The 15,679-nt window shown below is 29.2% G+C and overlaps 1 protein-coding gene across 7 annotated transcripts; it reads left to right on the top strand.

Annotated features, from left to right (window-relative positions):
• The first annotated feature begins 3,852 nt into the window (after positions 1-3,852).
• LOC113868485 (WAT1-related protein At4g19185-like) lies at positions 3,853-15,105 on the top strand. 7 transcript variants are annotated; one of them, XM_027504103.1, is made up of 8 exons: positions 3,894-4,319; positions 4,662-4,724; positions 4,835-4,951; positions 5,162-5,297; positions 5,364-5,447; positions 6,034-6,189; positions 7,338-7,489; positions 7,968-8,321. In XM_027504103.1, the coding sequence occupies exons 1-8, from the start codon at positions 4,108-4,110 to the stop codon at positions 8,167-8,169; spliced, it is 1,122 nt and encodes a 373-aa protein (XP_027359904.1). In that variant the 5' UTR covers positions 3,894-4,107; the 3' UTR covers positions 8,170-8,321. The 7 variants fall into 7 exon arrangements, with proteins under 7 accessions (XP_027359902.1, XP_027359904.1, XP_027359901.1 ...); XM_027504104.1 differs by lacking the exons at positions 3,894-4,319; positions 4,662-4,724; positions 4,835-4,951; ... (3 more) ...; positions 7,338-7,489; positions 7,968-8,321 and adding exons at positions 10,849-11,262; positions 12,044-12,106; positions 12,205-12,321; ... (3 more) ...; positions 14,305-14,456; positions 14,720-15,105; XM_027504101.1 differs by having other exon boundaries at positions 3,853-4,319; positions 5,162-5,447; positions 7,968-8,362.
• The last annotated feature ends 574 nt before the right edge of the window (positions 15,106-15,679 follow it).

Below are 15,679 nucleotides of genomic sequence, written 5' to 3'. Positions count from 1 at the left end.
AAGCTAATCAGAATAGTGCGTCATAAACTTCCCCTTGCTTGGGCCCCAGGAATTGGTTTGGCCCAGCGAACGAGTTCTCCGTCCGGAAGACTATAGATTTCCACTTTGCGTTTTTGGTCAACAGATATTTCCGGGTGTTTTTTTTGGTGCACTACAGATATTTCCGTTTGATGAAAAAGGAAATACATAACGGCAATCAGAATGACAGAATGGACCTTGAAAAGACAAATGAACAATTAGGTTGCGGGTTTTGTTGAGAACCCCTTTCTGGAAGTTGGGCTTCTTCTGCACTGCTTTTTGTTTGTTTTTCTGTTTTTGTACCTTAGAAAATATGTTTTTGTACTTTCAAAATTTAATTTTTGAAACTATATGATTTTAATTTTAAAAAATTGAAAATTAATTTTCAAAAGTGCTAAATTTTAAATCTGAATTTATTTGTGAAAATTTATTTTGGAAATAGTCAAAGTGTAAAATCTTAAATCTGAAAATTAATTTATGAAATTGTAGAATAAAACTTATTTTTGAAAATGGTTGAGAATTCTATAAATTAATTTTTGAAAGTATAAAAATTAAATTTCAGAAATTAAATTTTGGAAGTGTAAAATCTTAATTTTAAAACTTACTTTTGGAAATGGTTAATAATTCCAAAATTTATTTTTTGGAAGTGAAAAACTTAATTCTGTAAATTAATATAAAATTTAATTCTAAAAACTTCTTTTATAATAAATTAAACTTTTTATAATACGTTTAAAATAATAGATGTCTTTGGAGAATACATTTGAAATACGTTCAAGAAGATGGTAACGAAGAAATAAAGTAGCTCGGATCAATTAAGAAGAAAAATGAAATTTCAGTCGAGACGAAGAGTGAAATATTAAAAGAGAAAAAAAGTTATTCCAAAATTTGAAATGAAAATTAAAGATAACAATTAAAATCATTGTCAAGAGTATTTTAAGAAAAAAAGGTATATAAAAAAATTAATAAAGTGAAAAAAATGCAAAAAGTAACCTCCGCATCCACTTTAGTGCCTCTTCTTGCAATGAATTTCATATAATTTCTTTTAAATATTTTTACTGTGCTTTGAAAATTAAGAGAATATATAATATCTTTTCACATGTGTAATAATAATAATTATTAATATTATATTAAATATTTATAATAAATAGTAAAGTTTAGTGGTTTATCGTTAAAAAAATATAAATATTTTTTAATTTTAAAATATTAAAACAATCTTAATCACCAATTTAGCGACACCATAGCAAACATTATTTTTTTTATTAGAAAAATTATTTTTTAATATTGCTAAAGCTTCTTTTTTTTCAATAATACTCATAGAGTATGTATTCGCTTCCTTAAAAAAGCAGGGGAATGTGTAAGGTTTTTATTTTTCAAATTTAATATTTTTTCTATAAAAAAAATAAAAAATAGATAAATAAAGAAAAATATCTATAAGAAAATAGATATTATAAAAATATTGAAAATTTAATTGTTTCACTGTAGCGTTAGGGAAAGGCTTTTCTCCTTTTCACGGTGTTACAGAGTACGCTTTAAGTCTGGTGGCAAATAAAAACTCGGTTTGTGCCTGCCTAACCAGCCATGCCCTTTACTCCCACGGATAATAATTTAAATTCATTTTGTAAGGTTCACCAATAATAATAATTCATTTTTTTAATAAAATATTAAAAATTTCAGGTGTCTCATTTTTTATTTGTGAATATTTTGAATTAAATTATGCAATAATTTACGATTTTAAAATTATCTTTTATCAACTAAAAAATACATTTGGAGTACACGTAAAGCTAATAATGATCAATCAATAAGCATTCTGTAATTCACGTTGACATGGTCTCTCTTTTCTTAAAGCACCGATTAATTTTGAAAGATGAAGCATAGCGAACCTCTCTTATCATTAACTGTTAAGCTACATAAGTTAAGGTGGTTGGTCAAGTGATTAGTGTCTCATGACCTGTAAAGATAAACATGTGTTCTAATATTATTTCTCTTCATTGAATTAAGACCAAATATTAGACTATTTAATATTAACTTTTCAAGTACTAAAATTGCTTTATTATTTCTATTACATTGTGGATCATTTGGGTATTTCCCAGTTATCTATCCTTAGGTTACTGAGATTAATTTGGCCTAAAAACACCCTATTAATATTTAGTAATTACTTTTCGATAACTTGATGAGCTTACCCTATCCGTGTCAAATCAATGGCCAAAATATCAATCATAGACTAGGATGTGTCAAGTCGATGAAATTCCTAGGATGACACTTTAATGGTTTAATGGCCTATTTAAAGGCATTACTCTAAAATTAACTTTTAAATAAATTTATTGATAGGATATAAATTTAAGAAATAAATTTATAGGTACTTATTAAGCTTGTAACATCATGACCATTGTTGTCATACTTGACTCAATCATATTCGATCGAGGTGGTAGGTCATTAGTTCAATCGATTAGTACTAAAAAAAGTTATCAAAATTGTACCCAAAAAATGTATAACAATAAGGGTATTATAAATAACATAACTAATGGTTGGTATTCGTTGCCACCATTTGAATTAATCATCAGATCTTAAGTTAAATTCTCAGTTGTGGAACTTGCACTAAAAAGTGATTCACATTTTTACAATTTTCAGTTTACATAATTTTGCACACGTACGTCGTTCAAATAAGCAATTTGAACCTGTTTTGGTCCAATTCTTGGGAACATAATCATGACAACTTCCTTTCTTCTGAACTAATTTTGAAAAAAAAATAAATCCAAATGACCTTAAAAGAGTAAATTATAATTAGTATTTATTGAATGATAATCATTAATTAACTCTCTTGACTTTTCAAGAGAAAACTACCTACAATATCGCTAGAGGGAGTGAATTTTAAGAAATTTATGATTTTAATTACTAAATATTGATCAATCACTTTAAATAACTTTAATGCATTTATAGTTCTATTTTACGTCAGAACAAAGAGCCAAGCAGAAAGGGACTGAGAATAACCATTTCTTGTCGTTGGGTCTTATGGTTGGTTTGGGATCACAACTCACAGCTCACGATGACATCAACAAAATAAGTGGATTTGATGTTATCTCTATCCAACGCACAGAAGCGCCTCATGCAAGTACAAAGATTAGGTAATAGTTAGCTATCGTTAATATAATTTATTAATTAAAATTAAATTTTTTATTTTAATAATATATTACTTTCAATTTTATTGATAGAAAATAAAATTTAAATTTATTAATATAAAAATAACTATATATCATAAATTTATATCTTTTTAAAAATACTTATCATAGTAAATAATCAAATTAGAATATAATATATTAAATGAATGTATTTATTAATTTTTATTAGTAAAAAGGGAATACCTTGTTAACATAATTTTTACAATAAATAAGAATATAAAATTTAATAATTATTTTTATAAATAAAAAATAATGTTATAATATTAAATATAATTTTTTTAAAAAATAAATTTTATTATACCAAAAATGCATAAATATTTATTTAATAACACTATCAAAATACGAAAGTATAAAAAATACAAAATTATCATCACTTTGTTTTATTTTTCAACAAATTGACATTTGCTTTAATAATTCAATTTTTTTAATATATATAATATTATAGATCATAAAAAATTATATATAATAAATTTTTATTTAAAATTATAAAAATTAATACAAGTCAATGCATAAATACTAAAAATTTTAATAAAAATTTATTGTTAATGAGTTTTTATCCTATATTAATTTATATATATTGAAAAAGTCGTTGACAATTTTTTTTAATCTTCCAAATAATTTCCGCCTTTTGTTAATTTTATATATTAAACGGGTCCCCGCCACACATTAAGATAGGAGTTATTGTTTGTCAGAGTCAGAAAATTGATCAAAATCAATAATAAAGCAGGCTAAGACAGAAGCTCTGCACTCTTTGTTCTGTTTTTTCTTGTTAATTTGTATGTACCTTTGAAACCAAACATCAAGTTTGGTTTTCCCATAATTGTTTCAACGAACCAAGCACCGAATTTTCTCTCTTTCTCTCACTTTCACTGGGATTTCTGTGTTCGGGGATTGGAGAGAGCAACATACTCTGATGGCAACAGCTTCAGAATCAATGGTGGTATCAATGAGGAGTGATACATGGAAGGCACATGTGGCCATGACACTGGTGCAGCTATTCTATGGTATCTACCATGTTATCACCAAAGTGGCACTTAATGTTGGAATCAACCAATTAGTCTTCTGCTTCTACAGAGATTTCCTTGCCCTCATTATTATAACCCCTCTTGCTTATTTTCGTGAAAGGCATGCTCTTTTTTCCTCTTTTTATTATCCATTTGATGCAGCATTTTAAAGATATGGTTCACCTTAAAGTCAAAAGAGGTTTTTTAATTTTGTGGGGTTTCATTTTCTTTTCTCCCTCCATTTGGTGTCAGTTAGGTTGAATGCTTAAACACCTTTTTACATGAGGCCTGTGCTGCTGCAGCATAATCTTAATTGTTAAATATGTAATATAAAACCAGTTGTGTCTTCCTGTTAGTGGAATTTCAACATGAAACCTTTTTGTGCCCTCCTATGAGTCGTGATATTCTTGTATTTATAGTGAGTGAGTATCCTAATTATACATGTTTACCATGCTGGCTGTAGGCATACAAGACCACCCATTACTAAGAAGCTACTCATGTCATTCTTCTTTCTTGGATTAACTGGGTAATATTTCTTGCTATAGTCACTTATTTCCAAATTTTGCGATGTGAATGGGGTAGAAGTGTTTTATTGATGAATATGGTATTTTTTTTTTTTACTTGATTCATGATCAGGATATTTGGCAACCAGCTCTTGTTTCTTATTGGTTTAAGTTATACTAATCCAACTTATGCTGCTGCCATACAGCCAGCGATTCCAGTCTTTACATTTCTGTTTACAGTAATGATGGGGTTAGTTTCACACTTTTCCCTTAACTTTAGTGTTTTATGTAGGTGTGTGTTAATATATAAAATTTATTTAATTCATCATTAATTCATATTTTTTCTCATAGACGCAAATTCACATTCATAATTGTAGTACAGAAATATTTACATTCATGAAATTATTCATATACACCAGGACATGAAGTTATGTGTAGCTTAATAAACTTATTCATGCAGCATAGAAACAGTGAACTTGCGCAGATATGAAGGTCTGGCAAAGATTGGAGGAACTTTTATCTGTGTTTTTGGTGCCATATTGATGGTTTTGTATCGTGGTCCAGCTGTGATAGGATACACAGAAATGGACAATGTTGTGCAAATTGAAACAGGTGCCACAGGTCTGGCAGAGCCTTCTAGATGGTTAATCAATGGTCTACAGGATTTTGGATTAGAGCAATTTCAAATTGGGGTTGTATTCTTGATAGGGAACTGCATTTGCATGGCTGCTTTTCTGGCCATTCAGGTATCTACATTTTTTTTTAATTCATTGAAGGATGTTTTTTCAAATAATAATCCATAAATGACTGTTGATTATAACATTAAGGAAAAACTGGTGATGATATCACTTCTTGCCTCTATTACCCCCTTTACTATGACCCTGCTTCTATTTATTGTACACCTGGGAGGCTGGAATGACTCTAATAGTTCTTTTGGAATTATCCTTTCCACATCATGTATGATGATTTACATCAAGATCTTCTTTAAAACAAACCCTTTGGAACTTGGTCTTTGTAAATTCACACACTTTTTCTCCCATTTCCCTTTATTTGGAATGTGTTCTTTATGGACTCTCATGCTTTGACATTGGACAAGTTCACAAGTTTTCATATTTTCCTTTTGATTACCCCAATCCTTTCATACTTGTTATTAAATTAAATGACTTATTGCTAGAAGCAGCAATCTTAACATTAGGTCATTCCAAATCTCTCCATTGATCAGGTTAGTTGTGCTCTCTCCTCAACTTTTGTGAAGTGATTTATTGTGATCTTTGGTTCTCTTAATCATGAGATTGTTGGCGTGTTTAATTTATTGGCATCAATTTTTTTCAGGCACCAGTATTAAAACAATATCCTGCAAATCTATCTGTCACAGCATTTTCATTCTTCTTTGGAGTTGCATTGATGGTGATTGTATCATTCTTCATGGTTAATGAGTCAAGCGACTGGATTTTGACAAAATCAGAAATACTAGCTGTTGTATATGCTGTGAGTCACTAGAATTTTAAATCAATCTCCAATCTCATGAACCCTTATGTCATTGCTGGTCATTTGGTCCATTTTACTTCATGCAATTATTTGAGTTGTCTTCTAACTTGGCCTTGGCTTATTATTTTCATTGTTTATTGTGTTGTTAGTTGACAATGGCTCAGACATGACACATCACAAACATCATGTCATCATTCAAATACAATAATAGAAATTACATTTTTTTTTTCTATTTTGTATGTATGGTCTAAATTTGAAATTTCAGTTCTTGTGGCTTTGTTCATTTACTAACATGTAGTAGGTTTTAAATAAAAGAAGAAAAGAAAATAATAAATTTGTTGGGGCTATATGATAACCAATGGTTGTGTTGCATGTTCTAACTTTAGTTTTTTATTGCTAATGATTTTTTTAGCCCTGTCGTGTCTAGCAGTTTTTTTTAAGGACAATTTAAATCAAGTTATCTATATATTTATCATCAAGTTCCGAGACAGACAATGACAGGCAGATATAGTTTTTCCCTAATTCAGCAGCATATAATTGATAGAGGCAATAATGTTAAAAAATATCCAATTTTCATTGTTTAGTTTGAAAGCATATTATTGATAGACACACAAGACATGTCCTTGTCCCATCTCATTTGTATGAACAACATAGATAGGCTAACCTAATCAAGTCAACGTGGCATTGGCCTTATCAGCAAAAGCCACAATACTGTTTCTATCTGGCAGTACCAATAGTTTAAACCTGAGAATAAGATAGGATTTTGCTGTGATGGGTCAGCATTTAGTTCTAAGTCCATGTTTGGTTTCATATACTGACCATGGATTTATGTGTTAGTTAATGCTTCTAGTTATAACTTCTACCATAGATCACATTTATAGATATTTTAACGTGAATCCAAACACACATTAAAATGGAAGCAAAACTCAAAAATACATCAATAAGTAACTAAAAATTGTATTTGGGTAATATAAATGCAGAAATGCAAACTATTGGAGTAAAGTAATGAGATTTTCTTCTTAAGGATGAAAAAATTACAAGTATCCCATGTTCAGTTCTTACAAATTTTGTAATTGGTTTATCTTCTAACTGATTATTTTGGTGGTTTTCAACGTGTAGATTTTGACAAAAATTTCCTTATTGTTCAGGGAACTGTTGCATCTGCCCTTAACTATGGACTCGTTACATGGAGCAACAAGATCTTGGGACCAGCTTTGGTTGCCCTTTATAATCCACTTCAACCTGCATTTTCTGCCTCCTTCTCCCAAATTTTCCTTGGAAGTCCAATTTACTTGGGAAGGTATAGCTTCTATTACTTCCAATTGTGATGCATTCTATTCTAACTTGTCCAAGTTGCTACAAACCTACTCACCGTGAAGGGTACAACATTAACGAAAAACAGATAGAATCCACGAATTCATTTTTGGAAACAATTTTATCCGTTAGTACTTCAGATAATACCATATCTAGTTGAACTTAATGAAGTTTCTATAACATCACATTCTGAATTATTTTATTACTTTTGGTTCTATGTTTACTGTATTTTAAAAATGAAAGAATATATATCTACTTGTACAGGCAATGAGGAAATGTTTTTTAAGATAAATCTTACATTAAATAAGGATATAAAAGAATTAGTAATTAATGTATCTATAAATAAGTATTTATTTCTTATAATTAAGAAAATAATACCAATAATTTTTTTTTATAAATAAAATGAGAGGTGATATTTAACAGCCTTTTTTTGTTAGTCTTAATTTTTATCCATGTGATAACAGCATCATAGGGGGATCTTTTATCATTGCTGGTCTATATATAGTAACTTGGGCATCTTATAGAGAAAGACAAGCAAGTACTGGAGTTGCTACTCATGGCTCTTGGATGTCTGAACCACTTATTCCTGAAAAAGGTGGAAACCAAAAAGGTCACATTTCTTCAGGATCCTCCAGCGTATCCTTAGACCCAAAGTCATCAGATTAAGAAAATGAATTATAGAATGCCAATACGTTGTAAAAATTGGTCTCATGATTCTTGAATCTGTTATTGCTATCCCTTAATTGGTAAATCTGTGTTTGATAATGTTAATGTGGAATGTTGAGGACAAACTGTCAATTTTAAATGCAATGTTATATCTGAATTTTGAAATATGATATTATTATATCCTCAAAATTATCTATATCAATAACTTTAATTTTTAGTACTTTCAATGACATTCGTTCTTTAGTTAAGTATTTTCATCTTCTCTTTAAAAAATAAATAACTTTTATTTGACTTTTTTCTTACATAAATTTAAATATATTTCTTATTTTACATAATGCAGATTATAAACTAGTTTAAGTTTTTTTTTTTAAAATAAGTAATTTTAAATTCACAATTGCCCAAACTATATCACGCATAAGTTATATCATTTTGATTTAATTTAAGCATCCCACTGGTAACATTTTCTTCCAAAACATATATTATAATTTCACTGATAACAATGCTCAAGCTTCACACATAACAATACATTGGTTCTATAGTTCAAGTAGAGGCAGAACCTTTTTTTCTTCTAAATATGTGTATTTAATGCCATAACAAATAATCAATTTAGAAATTATGGGATGAAGCCCTTGACCATGATTGGAGGAAACGGCAACTCCTTCATGATCTGCATTAATTTGCGTCAATTCATTATTTTAAATAAATGCCAACAGTGTCAAATCACATTAGAAAAATAAAAAACGAGATACTTGTTAAAGTTTAAAAATAATAAAGTTGATTTTTTTAAAAACAAAAATTGATGTTATAAATAATATATATAACTCAATTTTTGGGCTTTTTTATTTAAATATTGTAAAATTAAAAACAAATTCTTAATTATTATTTTTCTGAAACTATTTTCTTGAGACATGTGTCAGTCCACATGTCAATAGTTTTGTTGCCAAAAATATTGAATTTTTACATTTTAAAAAACTAATTTCACCATCAGAAACACAAAATAAACAGATTATGACATGTGTCAGTGTCAAGGTAATTTTACAACATAATTAACGAAATTAAATATTAGTTTTGCTATACACAACGTGAAACTTTTATATAGTGACATGTGTCATGATTTTAATAAATTTTGTCATGAAAATTACATAACTTGAAAGAATCTCACACCTAACACAATTTTAGCCTATTGCGGGAATTTACTTTCATTAATTTTAATAATATAATCAAATAAAATCTAATTTAAATTTATATACAAATCATTACCACATCTAAAATAAAAATTAAATTACTAACAATACTAAAAAATATTTTTTTATTTACATACAAATCTAAATTACATCTTAAATAAATAAATTTAAATTACTAACATAATTAAAATTTTTATCATTAAATACCAATTACGATTATATTGAAATTAAAAAAATACTAACATAATACAATTTTTTTATATTTTCATACAAAATAATATTAATTCTTTATTAAAAAAATCTAAATTACTAACGTAATTATAATAAAGAATTGTTTTGCACACTTTTAAAAAAATAAAAGATATTTTTGATGGCCCAAAAAGATATCTATTGCACATATTCTTTAATAGTAATTTGAATATAAATATAAAAAATATTTTTTTGTATTATGTTAGTAATTTTTTTTTAATTTTAATGTAATCATAATTAGTATCTAAAGATATCCATGTGCTGTGTAAGACAAAATTAATATTTAATTTTGTCAATCATATTATAAAATTACGCTGATGCTAATACTAACATATGTTACAATATAGTTATTTTGCATTTTTGGTAGCAAAATTTATTTAAAAAATTTTGCCAGCTATTTTGATGAAACTATTGCCACATGCACTAATACACTCTAGATAAAAAATAGCTTTACAAAAATAATAAATTAAGAATTTATTTTTAATTTTACAATATTTAAATAAAAAAATCTAGTTTCTAAAAATTTTCACCGTAATCTATTTACTTTTTTTTTAGACGTTTTAATCTTTTTATCTAATAGTAAAGTGTTTAATTTTTACAATTTTTAAGAACTAAAATAATTATTTTTTTTCTAAGGATCAAAGTGTTTCAATATTTTCAAAGTATTTACTCTTTTCTTTTTTTATCATTCATAATCATTTCCACCATTTATTATTATTATTATTATTATTATTATTATTATAGTAATATAGTAATGCTATATTTTTTGTAACACATTTTTATTAATCTTTTCAATATTTTATTAAGTGAGTCTTAAAGGAAAATTTAAATGTATTTAATGTATTAAAAATACAAAATAATTATTTTAACATGTATTTAAAATAATACAATAAAAATTAATAAATAATAAATTTTAATTTAAAATTATAATATTCATTATTATTAATACATTAAATTTAATAATATTATGTGATTTTTAAATGAAATTTATTTATATTGTGTCTTTTTGGTGAGTTTATACTCTTCTAGTAATTTTTTATTGTAATTTTTAATACAATTTATCTTGATACAGGTTAAAAAAATTAAATATAAAATATATTGAATTCTTTCTTTAAATAGAAAGTAGGAGGATTTGTAAGATTATGTTATACGATCATTGTGAATTATTGTTATTAATAAGGTCATCCCATTTATCAAAAAAATAAATAAAAAATAAGGTCATCCCAACATCAACTACCATAAATCGGAGCTTCGGAACCCAGAAATTTGATCAAAAATTGTGTTTTTCATTTCTTTTATCCCCTTGTCATTTTGTCTGTGGCTTAGGAACGAAGCATAAGGTTTGGTGTTCCAATCCAATCACTGTTCCAACGAACCAACCATCCCATTTCCTCTCTCTCTCTCTCTCTTTCACGGTGAATTGTGTGAGGGAGTTGCAGAGAGCAAGATAGAGAATTCCAATGGCAACAGCTTCAGGATCAATGGGGGGTGACACATGGAAGGCCCATTTGGGCATGGCTATGGTTCAGCTATTCAATGGCGGTTACCATGTCATCACCAAAGTGGCCCTTAATGTTGGCATCAACCAATTAGTCTTCTGTGTCTTTCGCGATCTTCTTGCCCTTGCTATCCTCGCACCCCTTGCTTTTATCCGTGAAAAGTACGCTCATTCACATCAACCATTGGACTTTGGAATTTCTACTTTTACTCTTTTTTCTTTGATGCCCCTTCTAAAAAGTTTGAGTTTTGTGGATCATTTTATTTTCATTTATTTCTAGCAGATGTCAATCACTTGGAATTGGATGCTAAAACACTTTTTTTATATTTTTTTCTGCATTTCCCAATTTGGAGGGTTCTTGCCTTTTATTGTCAGCGATGTTTGCAACACTTAAGGGGAACTGGGTTACTCTATGTTTACATGATTTGGTGCTCTTATATCGATGTACTTAACATAGTGCATGTGAATTATGTGCTGTACTACCCTTTCTGTATCCTACGGTTTGTTGATCATTGGAGTTGGGGTTGTAGGGTAATCCTAATCCTAATTGGATGATAATATAAACTTGTGTTCATTGATATCTGGATCTTTCTGCTTGCTAATTTAGAGCATCCTCAGTATTTAACTAATATCATATAGCCTATCCTTTTGTTTACATTACTTTGAGGTAATTAATTATCATATAAAATATGGTTCTAGAAATGTGAATGCCTGTTTATCGTTAATGACTCTAGACATCCATCATTATCTTATACGAAGATGAGTGCTAATTTTGATTGTTTGGCAAGCATAAATTAGTATCTCCCCTGTTCATTTAACTGTACTACTGCTACACATTCAAACTTCAGATGTAGAAGTTCAACTTGCAACTTTGTTCCCTCTAAGTCTTATCATATTATTAAAAAAAATCTCTAATGTATGAATCATACCATCTTGACTGTAGACGGATACGACCACCCATTACTAAGAACCTCCTGATGTCATTCTTCTTTCTTGGATTAACTGGGTGAGGCTCTTGATACTTACTCACTTTTGTATCTAATTCCATTATTTACAGTGTTTTATTGGTGCATGTGGTAACTTTACTTCTTGATTCGTGATCAGGATATTTGGCAACCAGCTTTTGTTTCTTATTGGTTTAAGTTATACTAATCCAACTTATGCTGCTGCCACGCAGCCAGCCATTCCTGTCTTTACATTTCTGTTGGCTGTAATGATGGGGTCAGTTTCACTCGTATCATTTATCAATTTCAACTTGTATGTGTGTGTGTGTGTGTCCTAGAACACAGAAACAAAAATGCACACTCTTACTGGCAGTGCAGAAATGTGTACATCAATAAAGCTATTCAGATTCATCAGGACATACAGTAACGCGTATCTGTATAAACCATTTCATGCAGCACAGAAAGAGTGAACTTACTCAAATATGATGGTCTGGCAAAAGTTGGAGGAACTATTATCTGTGTTTCTGGTGCCATATTGATGGTTTTGTATCGTGGTTCAGTTTTGATAGGATATGCTGAACATGATCATGTAGCACAAAATGAAATAAGTGCCAGAGGTCAGCCTGAGCCTTCTGGATGGTTAATTGGGGGTTTACAGGATCTTGGATTAGACCATTTTCATCTTGGGGTTCTGTGCTTGATAGGGAACTGCATGTGCATGGCTGCTTTTCTAGCCATTCAGGTATGTACCTTTTTGTTATACTTACATGCATGAAGTGGGTGTTGATTATAGCATTCAGGGAAACAAAATTAGTGATAAGCGTCACATTTTACCTCTATTACCCATTTACTAAGCCTCAGCTTCTCTGTGTCATACACCTGGGGAAGCTGAGATGACTCTAAATGTCCTTGCTTATTAGGAATTATCCCTTTCACTAAAATCCTGACAATAAGAAAGTTGTGTTTCTCGGTCAGTTCTTGACATTCCAATGTCTTTCACTTCTCGTATGATTTCGATTGAAGCGTGTGGCCCTTGGCTAGTTGAAATTGACTAGTTGCTTCTATTTTAAACACTTCTTGCATGTCCTTATTCTTTCTAAAAGCAGGGTTCACTTCCCTATAGCTAATTTACTTTGGAGCATTGAGGTTCTCAACCGAATTGGTACAAATTATCTGTTGTCCATTTGGGGGCCTATCAAGGTACGGTCCCCTAATAATTTGGTCAAGTGTTTGCAGAATTATGAACAGCACAATTGCTTGTTGTTCATGAGCCAGAAGTTAAACCCTTCCCCCTTCTTCCTGTCCAGCCAAACACACCCTTAATAAACTTATATAAATAGAATAACTTCATTATGCTTTCATATTTGTTATCACAGTAAATGACATTGTCAAAAGCATCACTTTTAACATTAGTTCATTTCTCACTCCAAATCTCTTCATTGATCAAATTATTTGTGATCACTCCTTATTCCTAAACTCTTAACCAATTAATTTTTTGTGATCTTAGGTTCCTTTATATATGAAACTATTAGCATATTTAATTTATTGCCGTTAATTATCTTCAGGCACCAGTATTGAAAAAATATCCTGCAAACCTATCTGTCACAGCGTATTCATACTTCTTTGGAGCCGTACTGATGGTGACAGTGTCATTATTTATGACTAACGAGTCAACTGATTGGAGTTTGACGACATCAGAAATACTAGCTGTTATTTATGCTGTGAGTCACTAGAATTTTAAGTTAATCTTCAGTCTCATGAGCCCTTATTAGTTATTGTTGATTGTTTTGATCTATCTTACTACGTTGAATTATTGGAGTTGTCTTCTAAGCTTAACCCCTGTTCATTGTTTACATTCTTTCTATCAACACATCAGCTATTAATTATTGACTGTTGGTAAAGGAATTCATTCTTGCTTAATGAAGTTAGAATCATAAATTTGTTAATCAAGGTGCTTAATGTTATGGGACACTACTATTAGTATTATGGAAATTGAAACTTTTGGAAGAAAAGGTTGTCTTTTGCATGTGGTTAGGGGAAGCACATGAAAACCCCCCAGAATTTTTTTTTTTATAAATTTCTTGCATTCTTTCAATCAGCACAGTGGGAAACGCAACGAGGTTATTTTGACGGCTGAAAAGATTGAAATATTCTATGTTCTGACTTCTTACAAATATTTTGATGATTTTATAAGTAATAGATTATTTTGGTGGACTTTTTAACATGTAGATTTTAATAAATAATTTCCTTATTTGTCCAGGGAACAATTGCATCTGCTCTCAACTATGGACTCATCACATGGTGCAACAAGATCTTGGGGCCAGCTTTGGTTGCCCTTTATAATCCACTTCAACCTGCATTTTCTGCCATCCTTTCCCAAATTTTCCTCGGAAGTCCAATTTACTTAGGAAGGTATAGCTCCTATTATCCCACTTATTTTTTATGCATTCAATTCTAACTTAAAGTGACAACAAACCTACTCACCAACTCTAAAGGCTAAGATATTCTTTAAAGGAAAGGGAAAAAAGAAAACTGCAATCCAATCCACCACTTAATGTTTTGGAACAATTTTACTAGTTAGGACATAATAAAATGCCTTATCTATTGAACTTAATAAAGTTGAAATTAATTCAGAAGTTTATTATTATTCTTATTTTATATCCTTGTGACAACAGCATCATAGGGGGATCTTTTATCATTGCCGGTCTATATATGGTTACTTGGGCATCTTATAGAGAAAGACAGACAACTTTTGGAGTTACTCCTCCTCATGCCTCTTGGGTCGCTGAACCCCTTATTCATGAAAAAAGTGCATATCAAAAGGGTCTTATTTTTCCAGGGTCCTCCAGTGTATCAACAAATCCAAAGTCATCAGACTAAGGAAATGAGTTATTGAACGCCAACACTAAGTAAATATTGGTCTCATGATTCTCAAATCTGTTATTGCTGTCATTTTTATATGTAAATCTGAATTTGGTCACGTAAATGTGTGATCTTATTATTTCAGGACAAATTTTACACGTTGTCATATTAAAACTACATCTGAATTTTGAAATTAATTTGGAGAGCAATTTTGAAATGCGATTTTCCATTTGCTCTTAAATATTATAATTATAATTGGTTTGGTAATTTTATGGCTGAAGAATATAACAATCTGAGTTAACACCTTTTTAATTTTCATTGAATTTGAATTAAGTCCGAAGAAAAAGGGTGCTTATAAGGCGAGGAGTGAAGCGACAATTATATCAAGGAACGTTAATTACGTAATACGGTAATACCAATAGCGACGCCGATCAATGATAATAAAACATGAAACTCTTCAGAAACTGATGTGTCTTATGCTTAAAAAAATCTTATAACCAACATTTGCAATTTTTAGGATTGTTATCAAACCCTTTAGAAACAAATTTTGATACTTACTCTAATTTATCTTTATATAATAAATTTGATTTTTCGTGTTTTAAAATAAGATAACTTGTTTATATACTACGATTCTGACATAGTAATATATATCTTTATTATTTTATAACATTTATTTTAAAAAAATTCTAATTAATTATTTAATTAAAATAAATTTGAATTTTTAAATTAATATTCAAATTTCTTTAACCACCATTAAATATCATAAGATATTT

Source organism: Abrus precatorius, unplaced genomic scaffold (assembly GCF_003935025.1).
Source record: "Abrus precatorius isolate BTA unplaced genomic scaffold, Abrus_2018 Scaffold6, whole genome shotgun sequence".
Classification (NCBI taxonomy): Eukaryota; Viridiplantae; Streptophyta; class Magnoliopsida; order Fabales; family Fabaceae; genus Abrus; species Abrus precatorius.
The sequence above is the reverse complement of the archived record's forward strand: the minus strand, read 5'-3'. Positions and strand labels throughout refer to the sequence as shown.

Excerpts from the sequence above, each read along its gene's own strand:
- LOC113868485 (XM_027504100.1), top strand. The coding sequence starts at position 4,108 with ATGGCAACAGCTTCAGAATCAATGGTGGTATCAATGAGGAGTGATACA. Across the intron at positions 4,320-4,661 it reads CTTGCTTATTTTCGTGAAAG|GCATACAAGACCACCCATTA; the intron begins GCATGCTCTTTT and ends TGCTGGCTGTAG. Across the intron at positions 6,190-7,337 it reads TACTAGCTGTTGTATATGCT|GGAACTGTTGCATCTGCCCT; the intron begins GTGAGTCACTAG and ends CTTATTGTTCAG.